At 56.2% G+C, this 17,522-nt stretch overlaps 1 protein-coding gene across 3 annotated transcripts in view; it reads left to right on the top strand.

Moving 5' to 3' along the window:
• The first annotated feature begins 533 nt into the window (after positions 1-533).
• The window catches only part of SLX9 (SLX9 ribosome biogenesis factor), a 28,125-nt gene continuing 11,136 nt past the window's right edge, over positions 534-17,522 (top strand). Inside the window, exons 1-3 of one of the 3 annotated variants that reach the window (XM_060010222.1) lie at positions 534-834; positions 5,538-5,646; positions 15,194-15,262. In XM_060010222.1, the coding sequence (XP_059866205.1) occupies positions 697-834; positions 5,538-5,646; positions 15,194-15,262 (316 nt within the window). In that variant the 5' untranslated portion in view covers positions 534-696. The remainder of the gene's footprint in view (positions 835-5,537; positions 5,647-15,193; positions 15,263-17,522) is intronic. The other 2 variants (XM_060010220.1, XM_060010221.1) reach the window with 2 other exon arrangements.

The following is a 17,522-nucleotide window of genomic DNA, read 5'->3' as shown; positions in this document are numbered from 1 at the left end:
CCCCAGAAGTTCCACTGGTCTGGGTCACAGCCAGGAAACAGGTTCTAGCCAAAGGAAGCTGGTCTGGCAGGCGCCGGTCAGACACCCAACCTGGCCCTGGGCAGGCAGTGGTGATAGCAGGGCCACTGACAGAGTCGGGGTGCCGAGTCTGAGAGCTGGCTTCTGGGGTTTCTTCCAGGGACATTTCTCTCTGGCCCCAGCCCAGATCCGTTCTGTGAAGTCGCCCCTATAAATCCTGGCCTGATGCCTCTGAGGTGTTTTAATAAGTATGGGGTTTCCTTTAGGGGTTCCCCAGTCCTCCGATTCTCTTCCTCCCCGCAGGGCGTTTTTGACAGGCACAAGCAAGCACACTCGTGTATTGCAACAACCTTGATCCCCTCCAGCGCTGTAACCATCATTCTCCAGATCACAGGGAGGCTGCGTGATTCCAGCAATTAGCCACACCTGCCCCGGGAGGCGGGGCGGAGCCAAAGGCGGGACGAGGAGCGCGACCCCGCCCCCACACCGCAGCCCCGCCCCTCTGCGGCCCCGCCATACTCCTCTCTGGCGCTTCGCGGCCGGCGCGGGCAGGGTAGCGGACTCCAGCCACAGCGGTTTTTGTTTCCACCGGGCCGCCAGAGCTAAGGACCGGCTTCCGGCAGCTTGTGCCGCGTGTGCTCTTCGGCTTCCGGCCGGTTGTGGATCTCCGCCGCGGACATGGGGAAAGTGAGGGGCCTGCGGTCCCGGGTGCACAAGGCTGCCGTGAGGCCCACGGGGGAGGCCGTGCCCGGCCCCACGCCCCCCGCCCGGGAGGCGGCGTCTCTGCAGGCCTCGGCTGGCGGAGTCGGGGGGAAGGTAAGCTGGGGACACCGCGGGCCGTGGGAGTGGGGAAGGGCTGCGGGTGGGGGAAGGGGGCCGCGGGCCGGGGTCGGGGCTCCACACTTGCGGCCTCGGGAGTCCCGGGCCGGCTCCAGCCCCGCGTGCTTTGTGGGCGCCCCTCTGTCGCCCCCGAAGGGTCCCCGCGACCCCAGGACCGCCCTGGGACTCGGCGGAGTTTACCGCGCGGCCAGCGGGCCTTCCCGGTCCGCGAAGTGTCGTGGCCTCCGTGGGCCCCGAGGCTCGGCTGCTCAAGTGCGCGACGGCCTGGGAGGCGTTGACTTGCTCCGCGTTTGGAGTTCTGCGAGGGAGGACCAGAAACCTCCCATCCCCACGTGTAGAAATGCTGCGCGAAAATGGCAAAAATTCCTGTGCATCGTAGCTGTGCTCCGAGGAAAGGAAAGGGAATTCCCAGGATTAACGGAAACAACGAAGAGCAAACTGAAGAGACCCTGTACCCTGTAGCAGTCCCCCCCGTCCCCACATCTTACCTAGCCCTAAGCAACCACTGATCTTTCTGCCTCTGTTCGGTACATTTCCTATGGATGGAGTCGTGGCCTTTGCGTTTGGCTTCTTGGACTTAGCATAGCGTTTTCAGCGCTCTTGCGGGTTGTATGATGTATATCAGTGCTATTCCTTTTTGTGGTGGAACGGTGTTCCACTGTTTGGTTAGACCATGTTTTGTTTATCCAGGTGCTGACCCTGGAGCTTCCTGGAAGCATTTACTGGTGTTTGTAACCAAGGGGCTAGCACCCGGACAGTGGACAAAATCTTGCTGGTTTGTGGGGACTGTGGCTTTGGATCAGTAATGATCAAGAGAGCAGCCGTGTTTGTTAAGCACTTGCTGTGTGCCAGGCACTTTACTTCTTCATAACAGCCCCAAGCCTCATTTTGCTGAAATGAGGAAAAAGCTGAGAGTTTCAATAAATTACCAAGGACATTCAGCTGCTCGTGGAGGAGCTGATGTTTGAACCCAGGATCTGGCATCAGTGCCCTGGTTTTCATAAAAACTTTATTGGGGTAGAATTCATGTCATAAAACTCACCCATTTAAAGTGTACAATTTAATGGGTTTTTTTTTTTTAGTATATTCACAGATTTGCACAACCATCACTACAGACTTCAGAATATTTTCATCAGCCTAAAAGGAAACCCCATACTTATTATCAGTCATTCTGGCAACTGTGAATCTGCTTTCTGTATATATATGCCTCTTCTGGATGTTTCATACAAGTGGAATTATACGATTCGTGGCCTTTTGTGTCAGGGTTCTTTCAGTGGGCATGCTTTTGCAGTTCATCCTTATAGTACTATTTTTGTAGCATCCATTTCTTTGTTGTCTTTATTCTTTTCATGGCTGAGAAATATTCCATTGTATGGGTATACCAGACTATGTCACATTTTATTTATCCATTCGTAAGTTGGATAGTTCGGTTGTTTCAAATTTTGGGCTGTCATGATAATACTGCTGTGTACAGATTTTTCTGTGGGTGCATGGAGTGGAATTGCTAGGATGTATGGAACTCTATGTTGAACTTTTTGAGGAATTGCCAGATTACTTTCCACAATGGCTGCACCATCTTAAGAGTCCCACCAGCAATAAATGAGGGTTCCAATTTCTCCACATCCTCACCAACACTTGTTATCGTCTGTCTTTTTGATTATAGCCATCCTGCTGGATGTGAGGTGATATTTCATTGTTTTGATTTGCATTTCCCAAAGGGCTAATGAATAATGTTGAGGATTTTTTTCATGGGCTTGTTGACTGTATATCTTTGGAGAAATGTCTATTCAAGTCCTTTGCCCATTTAAAAATTATGTTGATTGTCTTTTTGTTGAATTGTCAGAGTTCTTTATATATTCTAGATAGTAAACCCTTATCAGATATATATGGTTTGCAAATGTTTTTTTCACTTCTATGGGTTGCCTTTTTACTTTCTTGATATTGTCCTTGGAAGCACAAAGTTTTTAATTTTGATGAGGTCCAGTTTATCTTGTTTTCCCTTGTTGCTTGTGCTTTTGGTGTTGCGAAAAGTCGAGGTTTAGTTGAAAAGCTCAGGGGAGTCTGAGCAGAGTTTGGTCATGGAGAGACCTTTTGTCAGTGGATGTCCTTTGCTGGTTGACATAGGGCTCACGATGTACATCAGTATTTACATCTTAATTCAAGTGAAAGATGGAATCTTCACTACTGTTTAACTCCATTCCCTCTTATCCCCTTGTTGTGCTGTTATTGTTATGTATGCAAGCTGGTATCATTTGCTTTCAAACTAAAAAACTTTATTAGTATTTCTTATAAGGCAGGTCTACTAGCAAGAGACTCTCTCAGCTTTAGTTTATCTGGGACTGTCTTTATTTTACCTTCATCTTTGAAGGATAGTTTTGCTGGATATAAAATTCTTGGTTGACTGCAGTCTTCCACCACTTTTATGTTATCCCACTGCCTTCTGGCCTCCATTGCTTCTCATGAGAAGTCAGCTGTTAATCTTATTGGGGTTCCCTTGTATGTGATGAGTCATTTTTTGCTGCTTTCAAGATTTTCTCTTTGCCTTTAAACGTTTGGACTATGATGTGTCTTGGTGTAGATCTCTGTGCTTGTTCTGTTTGGAGTTTGTTTATCCTACTTGAAGTTCATTGAGTTTGGATGTATAGGTTAGGGTTTTCCATCAGCTTTGGCAAGTGTTCAGACATAATTTCTTCGAATACTTTTTCTGCCCTGTTCTGTCTCGCTTCTTCTGGTGCTTCCGTTACATGTACATAGGTTGGCACACTGAATGGTGCTCTGAGGCTCTATTTGTTCTTCTGCAAGGCTGTTGTGTAAGGTTATTTCTATTCATTTTTTTTCTGTGAAGCTCTGTTCTTTTTCCGTCTTTTCTTCATATGGTACAATTTCTATTGACCTTTCTTCATATTCACTGATTGTTTTCCTCTGCCAGCTTAGATGTACTTTTGAATCTCTGTAGTGAAATTCTTCGTTTTGATTAATGTACTTTTTTACTCCAGAATTTTATTTACTTATATGTATATTATTAAAAATATATTATAAAAAACATATATATATTTGTTACAGTATGCAGTAGGAGTTGAGAATCATTTTTTCCCTATATAAATATCATTTTGTTTCCACATAATTTATTGGAGTTCTCCATTAAATTATCTTGGAACTTTTGTCAAAAATCAATTGACCATATATGTGGGGGTCTATTTATGGCTTCTAATATGTTCTGTTGATCTGTTTGTATATCCTTATGCCAATGCCACACTGAATTGATTGCTGCAATTTTATTTATTTTTTTCTGTTTTTAAAAAATTGAGGTATAGTTGATGTACAATGTTATATAAGTTACAGGTGTACAACATAGTGATTCGCAATTTTAAAGGTTATATTCCATTTATAGTTACTGTAAAACATTGGCTGTATTCCGTGTTGTGCAGTATATCCTGGTAGCATATTTAAGACTTCTATTTTGAATGATTTCTGTCTCTTTACTGATGTTCTCTGTTTGGTGAGATGTTGTCAGCATACTTTCCTGTAGTTCTTTACACAGGGTCTCTTAGTCCTCAGCATATTTGCAGTGGCCGCTCTGAGGCTGTTGCCAAGTCCAACACGTGGGCCCCTCAGAAGCAGCTTCTGTTGCCTAGGTCTTGCTCCCCAGTTTCTTTGCACAGGCCCCGCTCTGTGGTGTTGAAAACCGGATGTCTTAGCGCGTGGTGGCGCTGCGGGGGCTTGGTGCTGTGTACCTGGTAGTTACTTGCTCACTGGCCTGGCTCCGGGCTGCCGTGTGACTCAGGGTCCGCTCTCTGCCAGTGCGCGGCCTCCCATCTCCCTGCTCCTGTTTCTTGTCTTTATCTTTCAGCCTGGCAGCCTGGGTCAGCACAAGCCTCTTACTGGTCCGACTGTGCTTAAGCCCCCGTGGCCACAGAGATCTGCCCTTTACCGCTGGATACGTGTGTGTGGCTGGGAGGCTGCTCTCGTAGTTCAGGGAGCTGACGTTTTGACCCGCCTTCACAGGGACTAGTGGCTTTGCCGTTCTGTCTGGCCACTCCTGAGCCAGTGCAGCCTTCAGCTCACACCACCTCCAGCCTGCCATGGCGCCGCTTCCTGGAAGCTGCCCCCGGGCCAGGGCGGCCTGCTGCCCGGCCGGCGTCTGCTCAGAGGTGGTGCCTAAGCCCCCGTGTTATTGACGCCCCTTCCAAGGCCCCTGTCCTGGAGCTTGGACGCGAAAGAGCCGGCCAGGCCTGGGAGACGGGGTCTGGGTTAGCACAGTGTGATGGGCAGGGTGACCTGGAGGATTTTGAAATCTTGATGTGGGATGAATGGGGCTGGGAGACAGTGAGACTGCTGAGATGGAACAGTGGCTGTGAAACGGGAGGGACAGTAGGAAGGTGGGAGGTTTGGGGGGAAACCTGGTTCCTCTCACAAGGGCTCCTGAGTGTTGAGGGTGTAATTCATGATCATTACTGATCCTGCATCTGGTCTCAAAGGGTCCCGCAACCAGGATCCAGGCCTGGGTGGTGAACTGAGGCTGCAGAAAGGATGTGGCTTGAGAGCTCTGGGGTCTGAGCTGGGGTGGCCTCGGGCTCCTCTCCAGCTCCCGCTCTGGAAAAGCCGGGGTCCGGCCCTCGCCGAGGGGTCTCTGAAGCCACTCTGAAGCAGGTCTTAGGTCTCCTCTGTTTCCATTTCAGGAGTGGGCCTTCATGAATGCCAGTGTGTTTGCCGGGACCACGATAGACCCCAGCGCCTTGGTGCAGAAGCTGGACGTGGACGCGAGGAGCAGCGCCTCCGTCAGGAGAGGTGAGAGCAGGCAGGACGGACCTCAGGGGTGGGCGCCAGGCCCGCTTCCACGTGCTCGCGGGCACGGGTCAGAGCAGACTGCAGGTGCGCCTGTGCACTTCGAAGAGATTTGTTTTATTAGTGGAAAATTTTAAGGATGTACTAAGCAGAAGATGGTATAAGACAGTCCATGTGCCCATCCTCTGTTTCAGCACACACAGTACTGGGTTATTTTGAAACAAACAGCATTTCCCTCAGGAATTCTTTAGTTAGTATTTTTAAGAGCTCTTAGAAGAAAAGACGTAAACACGCCTACAAGGCCATTATCACACCTAAACAGATCAGCGGTAATTCCTTATTTCAGGTAAACGAAGTAAAAGAATCTCCCATCCTCGTGCTTGCCTCAGTCAGAACCAGGGGGGAACAAGGGTGCGTGGCAGCCCCCGCTCCCCTTTTCCTTCACGTGCTCATCACGTGGGGGAGGTCTCTTTTCCTCCTGCACCTCCCCCACTTGGGGCTTTGTGGTGTTCCTAGCTCCAGCATCCCGTCTGGGCTGCTCCTGGAGGAGAGGAGCGGCTCTCCTGCCCTGGGTGGCCACACCGCCACCGCTTCCTGGAGAGAAGCTTCATGCCGCACACGTGAGCTGCACGTTTACAGATGAGCCGTTGAGAACAGAAGCGTCTGTAGCCCTGTGGGGAGCACCCTGGCCTCCGGGGCAGGGCTTCGAGCATTTCCATCTAAGTTTGTAAACAGCTGTTGCGGTTGTAAGCTGTGGTTACCTCACAGGTATGGCTTACATCAGGCACCTCTCAGGAGGTCATGTTGTTTGCATCACTGCTTTGGATTTTTTTTTATTTCACTGGGGAGATTATCGGAATCTCCTTGCCATTCCTTGTATGTTGAAGCTGTAGGGAGGGAAGCCTTCTCCCCTCTACCCTCCTAGGTTCTTGGCTAGGACCCTGCAAGTTAGACTAACAAAGAGAGATTAACAAGAGAAAAACAAACTACTACGGTGTGCAGGTCACATCACATGGGAGAAACCTCAGTGATGAGTAACTCAAAGTGGTGGTGAGGACTTGGGGCTCTGTAGCATCTTAGCGAAGAGCAGTGATGCTGTGGGCTTCCGAGGGCAAACTTCGGGGGGGGGGTGAATACATAGAGGAAGGTTCACGCAGGTCTATGTGGCGCCGGCTCTGGTGTCCTCGTGGCCATGAGACTTCCTCGGAAGAGGGGATGCGTGGTGGCCCTCATTTCAGAATTGTCTGTTTTTGGTCAGATAGGGCAGTTCTGGATGGCTTCTTTCTGCACCTGCGGATTCTGTTTGCCTCCAGCCCACAGTAGTGCTGACATCCAGAGTGGTGCGTGTGGGTGCCGTATTCCCGGCCTCAGGCTCTCCTGCTGTTTCTGGGGATGGTTCCGCAGAGCACACTGCCGCTCTGGCTGCGTGACCTGCCTGAGTGCTTTCCCATGGCGGGTGCCGCAGGGACTTGCCTTCGTTTGGGCGGGCAGGGTGTGCCTGGGGGGCCGGAGCCATGGCCTCTCAGGTCCCTTTGGTGACCCACGTGATCAAACAGCTTTCTGTGTGTTCATCGGTCCTCTTACGGTTTGTGTACCGGGCAGTTTTGATGGCTTTTCTGGCCAGCACCAGCACCCCTGGGGTCCCATCCCAGACCTGCGGAACCTTGTTTTCACACCCCCTCCAGGGGTCTCCAATGCTGCCAGGTTCAGGACACTGGCCCAGGGCCTAGTGGGTCCTGCCTCGCGGCTGCAGGAGCGTAGAAGCCCCCATCTCCTCTCGGTCCTGAGCTGTGATGGGCTGTCATCCAGATCTCCTGATCAGCCCTTGCGGTCCTGATCTGCGGGACTGTCTCAGTGTGCGGCAGGCAGACCTCAGTTACCCCTGAGCCTTCGTGCTAAATCTGAGGGGTTTTACAAAATTCCAGGCCGCCTCCCACAGCATTGGCTGCCCGGAGAGCATGGCCAACCAGAAAGAGCAGATGTCACTTCCCATCAGAGGGGGCACTTAAAATCTGGGTGGTGTGGCCTGAAAACCACAGGGTGTGGAGGGGGACAGGGAGAAGAGGAAGGAAGGGTTTATTTTCTTTTCTGAGGTGGTCTGTGGGCTGTGACGAGGAGAGAGAGCAGCTCAGGAAAAGGCTCATCAAAGCCCGCAGAAAGCAGTCTCTCTGCAGCCAGAAAGGTGTTTTGTTTTGTTTTTATTAAGGATGTCAGAGTGTCATAATATACAGAAAATTAAAGAAAATTTACAAAAGGAGAGGGCCTGGGCTCTGGGGCGCAGAGTGCTGGCTGCTGTGAGCTCTGCGGCCTTGCGGCTGGCAGAGTCCCCGGGGACTGGAGGAAGTGGGTGGGCCATGATGGTTGTGGGGCGTGTGCTCCGGAGCCGCAGCTGGGGGCTTGGGCGGGGCACTTGGCTCTCTGGCCCCTGGCTGCTCACCTGTAACGGGGTGATACTGGTCCTTGCGTCCTCAGTGCCGCCTGCTTTGGGGTTCAGATGAGTCAGTAAACATGGAAAGTGGGGAACGGCACCTGGGCCTGGCTTCCGTAAGTGCCCGGTGATGCTGGAGGAGTAATCGGCCATGTGTCCCGTTGAGCGAGGCCCTCTGCTGGCTGAGGCGCCCTGGTTCCCGGTGGCAGGTGTCTTTCACCACACCCACGCCTCCCTCTCCAGCTGCGCTTGCGTTTTGGGGTTCCTCAGACCTGCCTCCTGATTGGCCAGTGCCCTGGATCTCTTGGGCTATGGGCCTTGTGGCTCCCCCGGGTTTGAGCTGGGACCGGTGGCCCGGGGCAGAGGCAGGTCATGTGGAAAGTGGCATCCGGTGACTCGGCTCTGCTCAGTGGCCTGCTGGGCCGTGACGGCGAGGGCGCTGTCTGCCTGGGTGAGCACGTCCTTGCCCTGGGCTGAGGCGCAAATAGCACTGCTCCCCGCGTCCCTGGCCACTGTGCCTGTGTGGTCCATGTGGTCCCAGAGGAGCCTGGTTGTGGGTGCCCCCCGCTCCCTGCCCCGGGGTGGACGCATGTCTGCTGGACTCCCCTCCCAGTGCAGACCGGCGCTCACACCCTGCCCTGCAGCCTGGACGCAGTGGGGCCTGGTTGACCCCGGGGGTGTGGGGGGCGGGAGGGTGGGGCTTGCTGGTGGCATCTCTTTAGCTTCCTCCGGGAGCCTTTGGGACCAGGTCTGCCCCCCAGTTCTCCTTCTGATTCCAGGCAGGGGCCCTGAGTTTCCTGTGAGGGGACCACTGGGCTCTGCAGTGATGGGCCTCCCGCCCCCCACCAGCAGCAGAACTCAGCTTCGCCCTGAGGCTTGGGCCCGCGGCCCACGGATCTGCACCTGCAAGGGAGCAGCCTCAGCTCCTCCGCATCCGGACTGGAGGGCGGGTGGAGGGCGGGGCGGGCTCCCGCATCCTGCCCCGCACGGAGCACCGCCCTCCAGTTCTGTGTTCTCTGTGCTGTGGTGCTGCGGGAAGCAAGCCCACTCCGTGCTCAGGTAAAGCACCTGCGCTGTTGCCAGTTGTTCGCCTGTACCCTGGGCTGGGCAGTCCTGGCCCCTGGACTCAAACGGGGACGTGCGCGGGTGGAGGACGGGCTTGGTTAGGGACACAGGAGCAGAAGGACAGGAGGGAGGACGTGGCGGTGGCAGCGCGTCTGCGGGGGCTCTGGGTGGAAGAGGTTGGGGAGGGGACCGTGGTGAGTGGACAAGCAGACGTCGAGGCCCCAGTGGAGGCACTTGGCCTCGGGGTCACCCGCCTTCATGTCCTGTGGGCTGCGCTGCTGAGACGCCCCCTTCCCCCACCCAGGCAGAAAGCTCTGCCCTGACCTTCCCTTTCCCTGCGGCCTGAGCTTCCCCCCGTTGGCCAACCGCTGCGGTTTCCTCCGGAACCCGGTTTCCTCCGAGGCAGGTGCTCAGCAGAGGGCAGCAGAGCTGCGTCCCTGCGTCTCCAGGCTGAGCCCAGACCTGGAGCGGGTGCTGCCTGGAGGAGGAGAGGAGGCTTGGGAGCGCTGACCTTGGGGTGCAGGTGGACCGAGCGCTTCCCAGAGGCTGTCTTTAGGGACTTCTGATGCAGCTCCCCATTGAGGGACTTGCCCCGCCTTTCAAGTCAGGTCTGTGATGCCAGGGCTGTGACCCCAGGGCTGTGACGCCAGGGCTATGGTGCCAGGGCTGTGACGCCAGGGCTGTGACAGAATAATCCACTTGGAGCTTTACTAAACTTTACTCATGTCCATCCGGCCCGAGTGTAACAGGAACAGGAAGGTCAAGGCCTGGAGGGAGCTGCTGCTCCGTGGAGACCCACTTTGGCCACGGGTGGTTCACTCTCCCCTTTGGCCTCCCTGGCCTCTTGAGGCCGCTGAGGGGAGTCCTGGAGGTCTCCGGTGGGCAGCGGGATTTGCGGGGCTGGGGGCTGGAGGATGCCTTCCTGGTCTTGGCCGTGGTGCGTGGTGCCCGCCGTCCTCTGTGGCCGCAGGCTCTGAGCACCCCGCGTGCTGCCCGGGCGCTTGCCTCCTGACTGTGGGGGGAGGCCCTGGGAGGGGTGCCCACTGTCTCCAGGGCCACCTTGACTAGCGGGGCCTGAGCTCTGTGTGCTCGACCAGAGGATGGAAGGCATGGGCCCCTGCTCTGGGCCTGCTGGCAGCTGGGGGACAGGAAGGGCCCCACTGCTGGGCTCTTCTCACCTTGCTCTGCCTGCGTTGAGCCCGTTCTTTTGGACGGACAGAAGCAGGGAAGGGCACGGAGGAGCCTGCCTGCTGGGTTTGGAGAGCGAAGGGTTGGGGCCCTCGGGCCGCTCCTCCTGCTTGCAGGACGGGGTGTTTCCCAGCGCCTTCTTCCCAGCTCTGGACGGGCTCTCGGCTGGTGGGAAGTGCAGGGGATTTGGCTGCAGCGTGGCCTTGTGAGGAGGCGTGTGTGGATGGGCCCAAGGTGCCGAGGAGCTGGGTGCACAGGGACCCCAGTGTCCCGCAGCGTGCCCTGCACCCCAGTTCTTGCGCTGTTTTGTTGCAGGGCCCAGCAGGAAGGGCAGGTCAGAGTCGCGGGGGTGGAGGTGGACGGTCACTCGGCTTATGGCGCACAGCACAGGACACAGGTGGTCAGAGAGGAGAGGTGCCGGACCACTGCCGGAGTCTTCGGGCAGGAGGCGGCATCTTAGCCGGCGGCAGGTCCCCGCGGCTGAGCAGGAGGGCCTCGGGCAGCGCCTCTGAACAGCTCTCGGTAGCGTGGAGTCGGCTCCAGTCGCTGGGCTCAGGGGTCTCTTCAGGGAACAGCGTTTGTCCCAGAAAGGGGGTCTGGGCTTTATCAGCTGTTTCTTCTGTTTCAGTGACGTACGTGCCCCATCAAACTTCTCATCTAAGGTAATGCTCTCAGTTCATCACTACGACACTCGCGGTCCTGCAGCGGACGTTTCAGAACAGCTGACGCGGAGGTTCACATTGGCCACTGTGGCTCCATTTTGAACCATCTAACGTGTCTTCACAGCTCACGTGTGTGTCACACGGGATGAGTAGGAATTATAACACAAAAGAAATCACATCATAACCCTCGCCCTCCGCCCGCTGCCCCGCTTCCCCCTGCTGGGCTGAGCAGTGAGAGCCCCCATGCCCGTCCCACCAGTGCCAGTGCAGGGGTGGCTGAATTCTTTTTTTTTGGGGGGGGTACGTGGGCCGCTCACCGCCGCGGCCCCTCCCGCTGCGGAGCACAGGACCAGGACGCGCAGGCCCAGCGGCCATGGCTCACAGGGGCAGCCGCTCTGCGGCATGTGGGATCTTCCCAGACCGGGGCACGAACCCGCGTCCCCTGCATCGGCAGGCGGACCCTCAACCACTGCGCCACCAGGAAGTCTGGGGTGGCTGAATTCTTGTGTCGGGGGAGGCCAGGTGGCCTTAGGAGGTGTTTTTGTGGTCAAAAGCGAAGTCCACGTAGTGTGGTGAACGTTTGCTAAGTGCCCATGCTCGCCGGGATACTGGGCTCAGGGTGGGCGATGGGAGTGGCCCAGAAGCCCCCTGTGTCCCCTGCCAGTGTCTGGAGCGTCCCTGCGGACACGGGGCCTCCCTGCCCAGCTCCAGGGCCTCTCTCGGCGCTTCCCTCTTGGAGCCTCAGCCTGGGCCTCTGCTCCCGGTGTTACCATCTCCCCTTCGTGGCACCCCAGTGGCCTGGCTATAGAGTGGGGTGTGGTCCTCTTCCCACTGACAGGTGGGACCTTGGGCCCTCAGTCCCGCAGAGTAGCTGCCTGGCCCACCCTGGTGGTTCCCCTTCATTCTTCTGAGGGCAGACACGAGTGAACACTGGCCTGCCTGAGTCTACCCTGGACACTGGCCAGCGACAGCATGACAGGTGGGGCCTGTACCCTGCCGTGGCTCACACTGACCCTCGGAGCTGTGACACGATGGGTGTGTTGTGTACCCCTGCCCCAGCTGTGCTGTGCTGCTGGCGTTCGGGTCATGGGTGCAGGAGGCCTCAGGTGGGCCAGGGTCCAGACCCTGGGAGCGCTTGCGTGCGGCGCTGGCAGGGCAGGCGCTCTACTGGCCTGTGCTCCGCGGTAGCTCTGGGCTCCTGTCTGAGCTCCTGGCTCCACGGCAGCTGAGCCAGTGCCTGGGTGGATGCCGAGTCGTCCACACTGAATGGCCACGGGGCCCCTCCTTGCAGCGCAGGGCGCCACTGGCGGAAACTTGGAAGTTAGGGACCAGCCTCTTGCTAAAATTACTTCTGTAAAATACAGCATTTCATAGTTGAAAAAGCAGGACGTGCACGTTGTAGAAGAGAGAGAAGCGACATTACAAGTGAAAGCTCTTCCGGTGTCCCCACGTGGACTGTGTGTCTGTGACCCATCCCGGTGTGCAGGTGCTCCCTGACCTGGGGGCGCTGATGCCGCCCGGGAAGGGGCCGCAGGCTGCTCCTTGTCTAGACGGGCCCCCTCACGTGGGCAGCCCAGCGAAGCTGGGGCCCCGCTGGGGGGACGTTGGCCTGCTGTTAGCCCTGGTTGTCTCCCACGAGGTGCACGGAGTGCCTCTGTCCTGTGCTCCACACACTGGCCAGGAGGCCCTCCTGGCCACTAGGAGGGGCAGGGGCCCCCCCGAGCCGCCTTTGTGGGGGTGGCGATTTCTGGAGCTGTGTTCTCAGGTCGGTGAGGCCAGGCCTGGTCACCGGCAGGTGCTCCTCCCCTGTCACCAGGTGGGGTGGCCTGAGCACCTGCTCTGTCCTCTCCTCTCCTGCCATTCCAGAACGTTCCTCTGAGGGGGGACACTGTGGTCTTTGGCCTGTCCCGGGCTGAGTCCGAGGGGGCTTGGTGCTGGGATGGAGAGAAGTGATACGCAGGCTTCAGGAGGGAGCGGACGGGACAGGCTCGACGTGGTGCCGCTGCCTCCTTGGTGCTGGCCAGCGTCCCCCTGAGTGTCCCCCGTCCAGCCTGGATGGCCCGTTCTCACGGGGTGTGTCTGTAATCAGGCGGGACCCATTGGGGCCTTGGGGGGGTGGGCAGACCCCTCTCGCACATCCTTTGCCGTAGCTCCTTTCTGAAGTGCCCAGGTAATAGTACCTTGAGCATATTTCCTGAGTTTTTCAGGTGCTAAAAACCACCACTAAGTGGAAGAAATTAACTACTTGATGACCCTGAGCACGTAGCCCCCAGACCTCCTGGTGCCACATGTTAACCAGCCTGTTACCTCACCATCAACCAGTCAGAGAGCTGTGCACGAGCTGATCACATGCCCTGCCACCCGCCTCTGTCACGGGGCCTTTAGGAATGCTTTGCGGAAGCCCTTCAGGCAGGTTGGGGTCTTCTGAGCACAAACCACCCGCCTCCTTGCTTGGCCCTGCAGGACGCTTTTCTCTGCCCCGAGCTCTGGCGTTTCAGTTGCTCGGCCTCGCTGTGTGTCGGCCACTTGCACTCGGTGCGTGGCAGCGCGTCCGCAGGCGGGACCCTTCCACACGGCTGGCTCAGACACCTGGGGACTTACCTGTGCCTGCTGTCCCAGAGTCCGGAGGATGGGCGCTGGCCCATCTAGGGTTGGCTCGAAGTGCCAGGGTCGGGTGGGTGCGGTCAGGACACTCAAGGGGTCTTCACAGGGCCCTCTCTCCTGTGAGTCTGAAAACTTCCATTAAAGCCACTATGGAGCCAGGCCCTTCTCCTTTGGCTGGACATACGTGTCCTTCTATAGCCCTGGAGATGTCCAGAGACAGGATAGAGCACCGCCCCGGGCAGCCGTGCTGCCCTCACGCAGCCCTGACCGTAGCCCTGGGGACGTGGTGGCCCTGCCCAGATACCGCCTTCTTCTTAAGGCTGGTCCACCTGGCCCGCTGGCCCCTCACTGTCCCATTGAAGGGCTTTGCTAGCCTTGGGGGTTGGGCTCGTTGGGCTTTTGGAGCCTCCAGATGCCCTCGGGGTCCCTGGCGGGATGCTGAGGTGAGCAGACCTGAGGTGCCCTGGCCCCGCAGTGCCCGTTCCCGCTTGTTCCCTCCCGTGCCCCTGGGGGCAGCGTCTGTTGGCCGCCCTGGGCCGGAGGCTCCCCGGTTCTCGGGCTTGCAGCCTCCGCGAGACTGAAGCTTCCCAGTCCCCTGGGCCTCCCAGGGTCAGCGTGCCGGGTCCCATTTCCTGGACTGCTGGGCAGGGGTCCTGGGTGGCGCGGGGAGGGTCCCGACCTGCGTGCCAGCCTGCCGCTCGTTCAGATGCCGCATGCGCTTACGGTTCTGTCAGTCTCTGCGGGTCGTAGACTCTTTTCTTTTGAAATTATTTCAGAATCAGGAGCAAGGCAGAGAGGACTTCTCCCTGGATCTCTGAGGGCGGGTGCGAGGCTCCCGTGTGAGGCGCCTCTGCTGCCTCCTGCCGCTGCTGCCCTTGCTAAGGCTCCTGCCCCAGACATGCTGCCCTCACCCCACTGGCAGTTGGGCCCCGCGCCGGCCCGGGGACATCCCCTCCCTCACCCACAGTCCCACGGCCGCTGACGCCTGCAGGGCGCCTGCCATGCAGCCCCTCCCTCCCGTCACCCTCCTGCACACCTGCCCGCAGCCCGCCGACCTGGCGCAGGGTGACTGACGGCCCTGCGCCTCCCCTTCCTGCTGGGCTGAGAGGTCGGGGTGAGTGGGGAGCAAAGCAGGCCAGCTCCAGGCACGGCCGCAGCGTGCGGGATCTGACCCTTGGGAAAGGGCTTAGCTGCCCGTGGGAGTCACGGGTTACGGGCGTTTACGGGGGTCCTGAACTGACGAGTCCAGCTGACCAGGGGCGCCGCCCTGACGGAGCTCGTCTCTGCGCTGTTTCTCCTTAGACGCCGTGGGTGTGTTGTACCAGCTCGGGAGTCTGCGGGACAGTCGGATCCTGTACAGAATGCGCCCCGGGTGGAACGTGGCCTGGGCTTAAGCCGCGTTACCTCTGGGGAAACCAGCTAAGGCCCAGCGAGCGGGGCAGCCTGGCGTCGCTCTGCCTGGTGTGCTGCGGCCCTGCCTGGGGGGCCTGGTGTCCCGCAGCCGGGGCCAGGCGTGGTGGCCGGGCACCCTGAATAGCTACACCTGTGTGCACACCTTGGGCTCCTGGCTTTGTCCTGCTCACCCTGTGTTCTCTGTCCGCAGGTGCCAAGGCCAAGGCTGTTTTGCCCAAGAAGGAGAAGCTGAAGCTGCGGCGCGAGAGGTGGCTGCAGAGTAAGCTCCCCCTGTCCCTGGCGGGGCCTTGTCCCTGGCGGGGCCTTGTCCCTGGCGGGGCCCTGTCCCTGGTGGGGCCTTGTCCCTGGTGGGGCCCTGTCCTTGGTGGGGCCTTGTCCCGGGCTGGCTCGGAGCCCGCTTTGGGTGGTCTGGGGCCCTGGACGAGGGGGCCTGCGATGTGACAAGTAGGCGGCCCCGCGGGGGGAGGGGCTGGCCCTGTCACCTGTACAAGTGTCCGCAAGGCCTTGCCTCAACCCCGACCTCCCCCACCGGGAACGTCGCAGGAAGCTGCTTCTCCCGTGGAAGGCATTGCAAAGGGAGTGCGTGCGGGTCGGGTGTTTTATGATACCTACTAAATTTCCCACTTTCTGGTTCTGCGTGTGTCCCTCCAGGCCCTCTTCCGGGCGTGTGACAGTACAGAGTCCCCAGCAGAGGCGGCTCTTCACCCACCTGGTGGGGTCGGGGACCCCGGGCCTCCGCTCTGCGGGGGTTGGTGGCTCCCTCCTTTCCGAGCACCTGTCTGTGGGGTGGATTTCTTCTTATTAATTTTGCTTGGAAAAGATACTTATATTTCTTGATGCTGAGCATCTGATTTTTTCTAAAGATTTTCTTGTGAAGATTGTTTTGAAATTTTTTTCTTACGGTTGTCTTTTTAGTGTTTTGCTGACTTTTAAAATTAATTTGAAATGGTTTTTTGTTTATGTTCTCACACAGAACATGATTTGCATTATTTTATTTATTTATTTATTTATTTATTTTGCGGTACGCGGGCCTCTCACTGTTGTGGCCTCTCCCGTTGCGGAGCACAGGCTCCAGACGCGCAGGCTCAGCGGCCATGGCTCACGGGCCCAGCCGCTCCGCGGCATGTGGGATCTTCCCGGACCGGGGCACGAACCCGTGTCCCCTGCATCGGCAGGCGGACTCTCAACCACTGCGCCACCAGGGAAGCCCTCTGCATTATTTTTTCCTTGATGGTTTTAAAGAAACTGTATGCTTTTAATTTTTTAGAGAAATTTATCAATTTCTTCCACAATTGTTAATTTTAAGTTTTCTTTTACATTTTGGATGTTTCTTAAGGAAATGATTCATTCATCCATCTTCTTTTTCACAGTCCCTAGCATGGAGTTGTGCAAAATATTCTTTGTAAAATGGATTTGGAAAAGTTAATAGACCGTGAGCACTGGGGCTCTGAACGTTCCTGGGCTACAATTTTTTTTTTTTTTCGTGGTACGCAGGCCTCTCACTGTTGTGGCCTCTCCCGTTGCGGAGCACAGGCTCCGGACGCACAGGCTCAGCGGCCATGGCTCACGGGCCCAGCTGCTCCGCGGCATGTGGGATCTTCCCGGACCAGGGCACGAACCCATGTCCCCTGTATCGGCAGGTGGACTCTCAACCACTGTGCCACCAGGGAAGCCCATGGGCTACAATTTTTTGAAGACGTTTAAGTTTTCTTCCATGATGGTTGGTCTTTTTCTAACTACTTGAGTTAATCTTGGTCACTTATTTTCCTATAAAAACATCTAATCTAATCAGATTTCAACATTTATTAGCAGAGTTGTTGGCTTCTCATTTTTTAATATCCTGTTTATCATTCTTTATTTGTATCCCGTTCTCTAATTTCTGGTTAATTTTGTCTCTTCCATGCCAAGAGTTCTTGTATTTAGTTGTCACTTCTACTCTTCTGTTTTCCAAATTGTTAGTTGCTATTGTTTTAGTACCCCATTCTTAGTTTCTTTAGGTTTGTTTTAGTGACGTATTTATTTTTGTATGTTTTGTGTAGGAATGAAAGGCTGTATGTCAGCCTCTGAACATAGCTTTAGCTACATCTCCGCAGTTGATTTTACTTAGTATTTCATTACGAAAAGTTTTGTACGGAAAAGTAGGAAGCATTTTACAGTGGGCGTCCTTATGCCCACCATCCACGTTTTACAGTGAGCACCTCACTTCTTTATCACATGTCTGTTCATCTGTCTGTCCAAACACCAACCCGTGTTTTAGCTACGTGTTCCAAAGTAAATTACAGACTTCAGCACGCTTTCTCCCAAATAATTCCACTGGAGTTCAATATTTGCTTATGGTTCTTTTTAGTTTTTATTTTGAGGTAAAATTTACATGCAATGAAATGCAAATCTTAAGTGATTTATGACAAATGCCTACACCTGTACAACCAGAATCCCTTTCAGGGTGCAGACCATCACCATCACCCAGAAATGCCCCGTGCCCCTCCCCAGTCCCGGCTGCCCCCGAGGTAGCCGCCATC

Source organism: Delphinus delphis, chromosome 4 (assembly GCF_949987515.2).
Source record: "Delphinus delphis chromosome 4, mDelDel1.2, whole genome shotgun sequence".
In the NCBI taxonomy this organism is placed as follows: Eukaryota; Metazoa; Chordata; class Mammalia; order Artiodactyla; family Delphinidae; genus Delphinus; species Delphinus delphis.
This window is presented reverse-complemented; position numbering and strand designations above follow the sequence as displayed.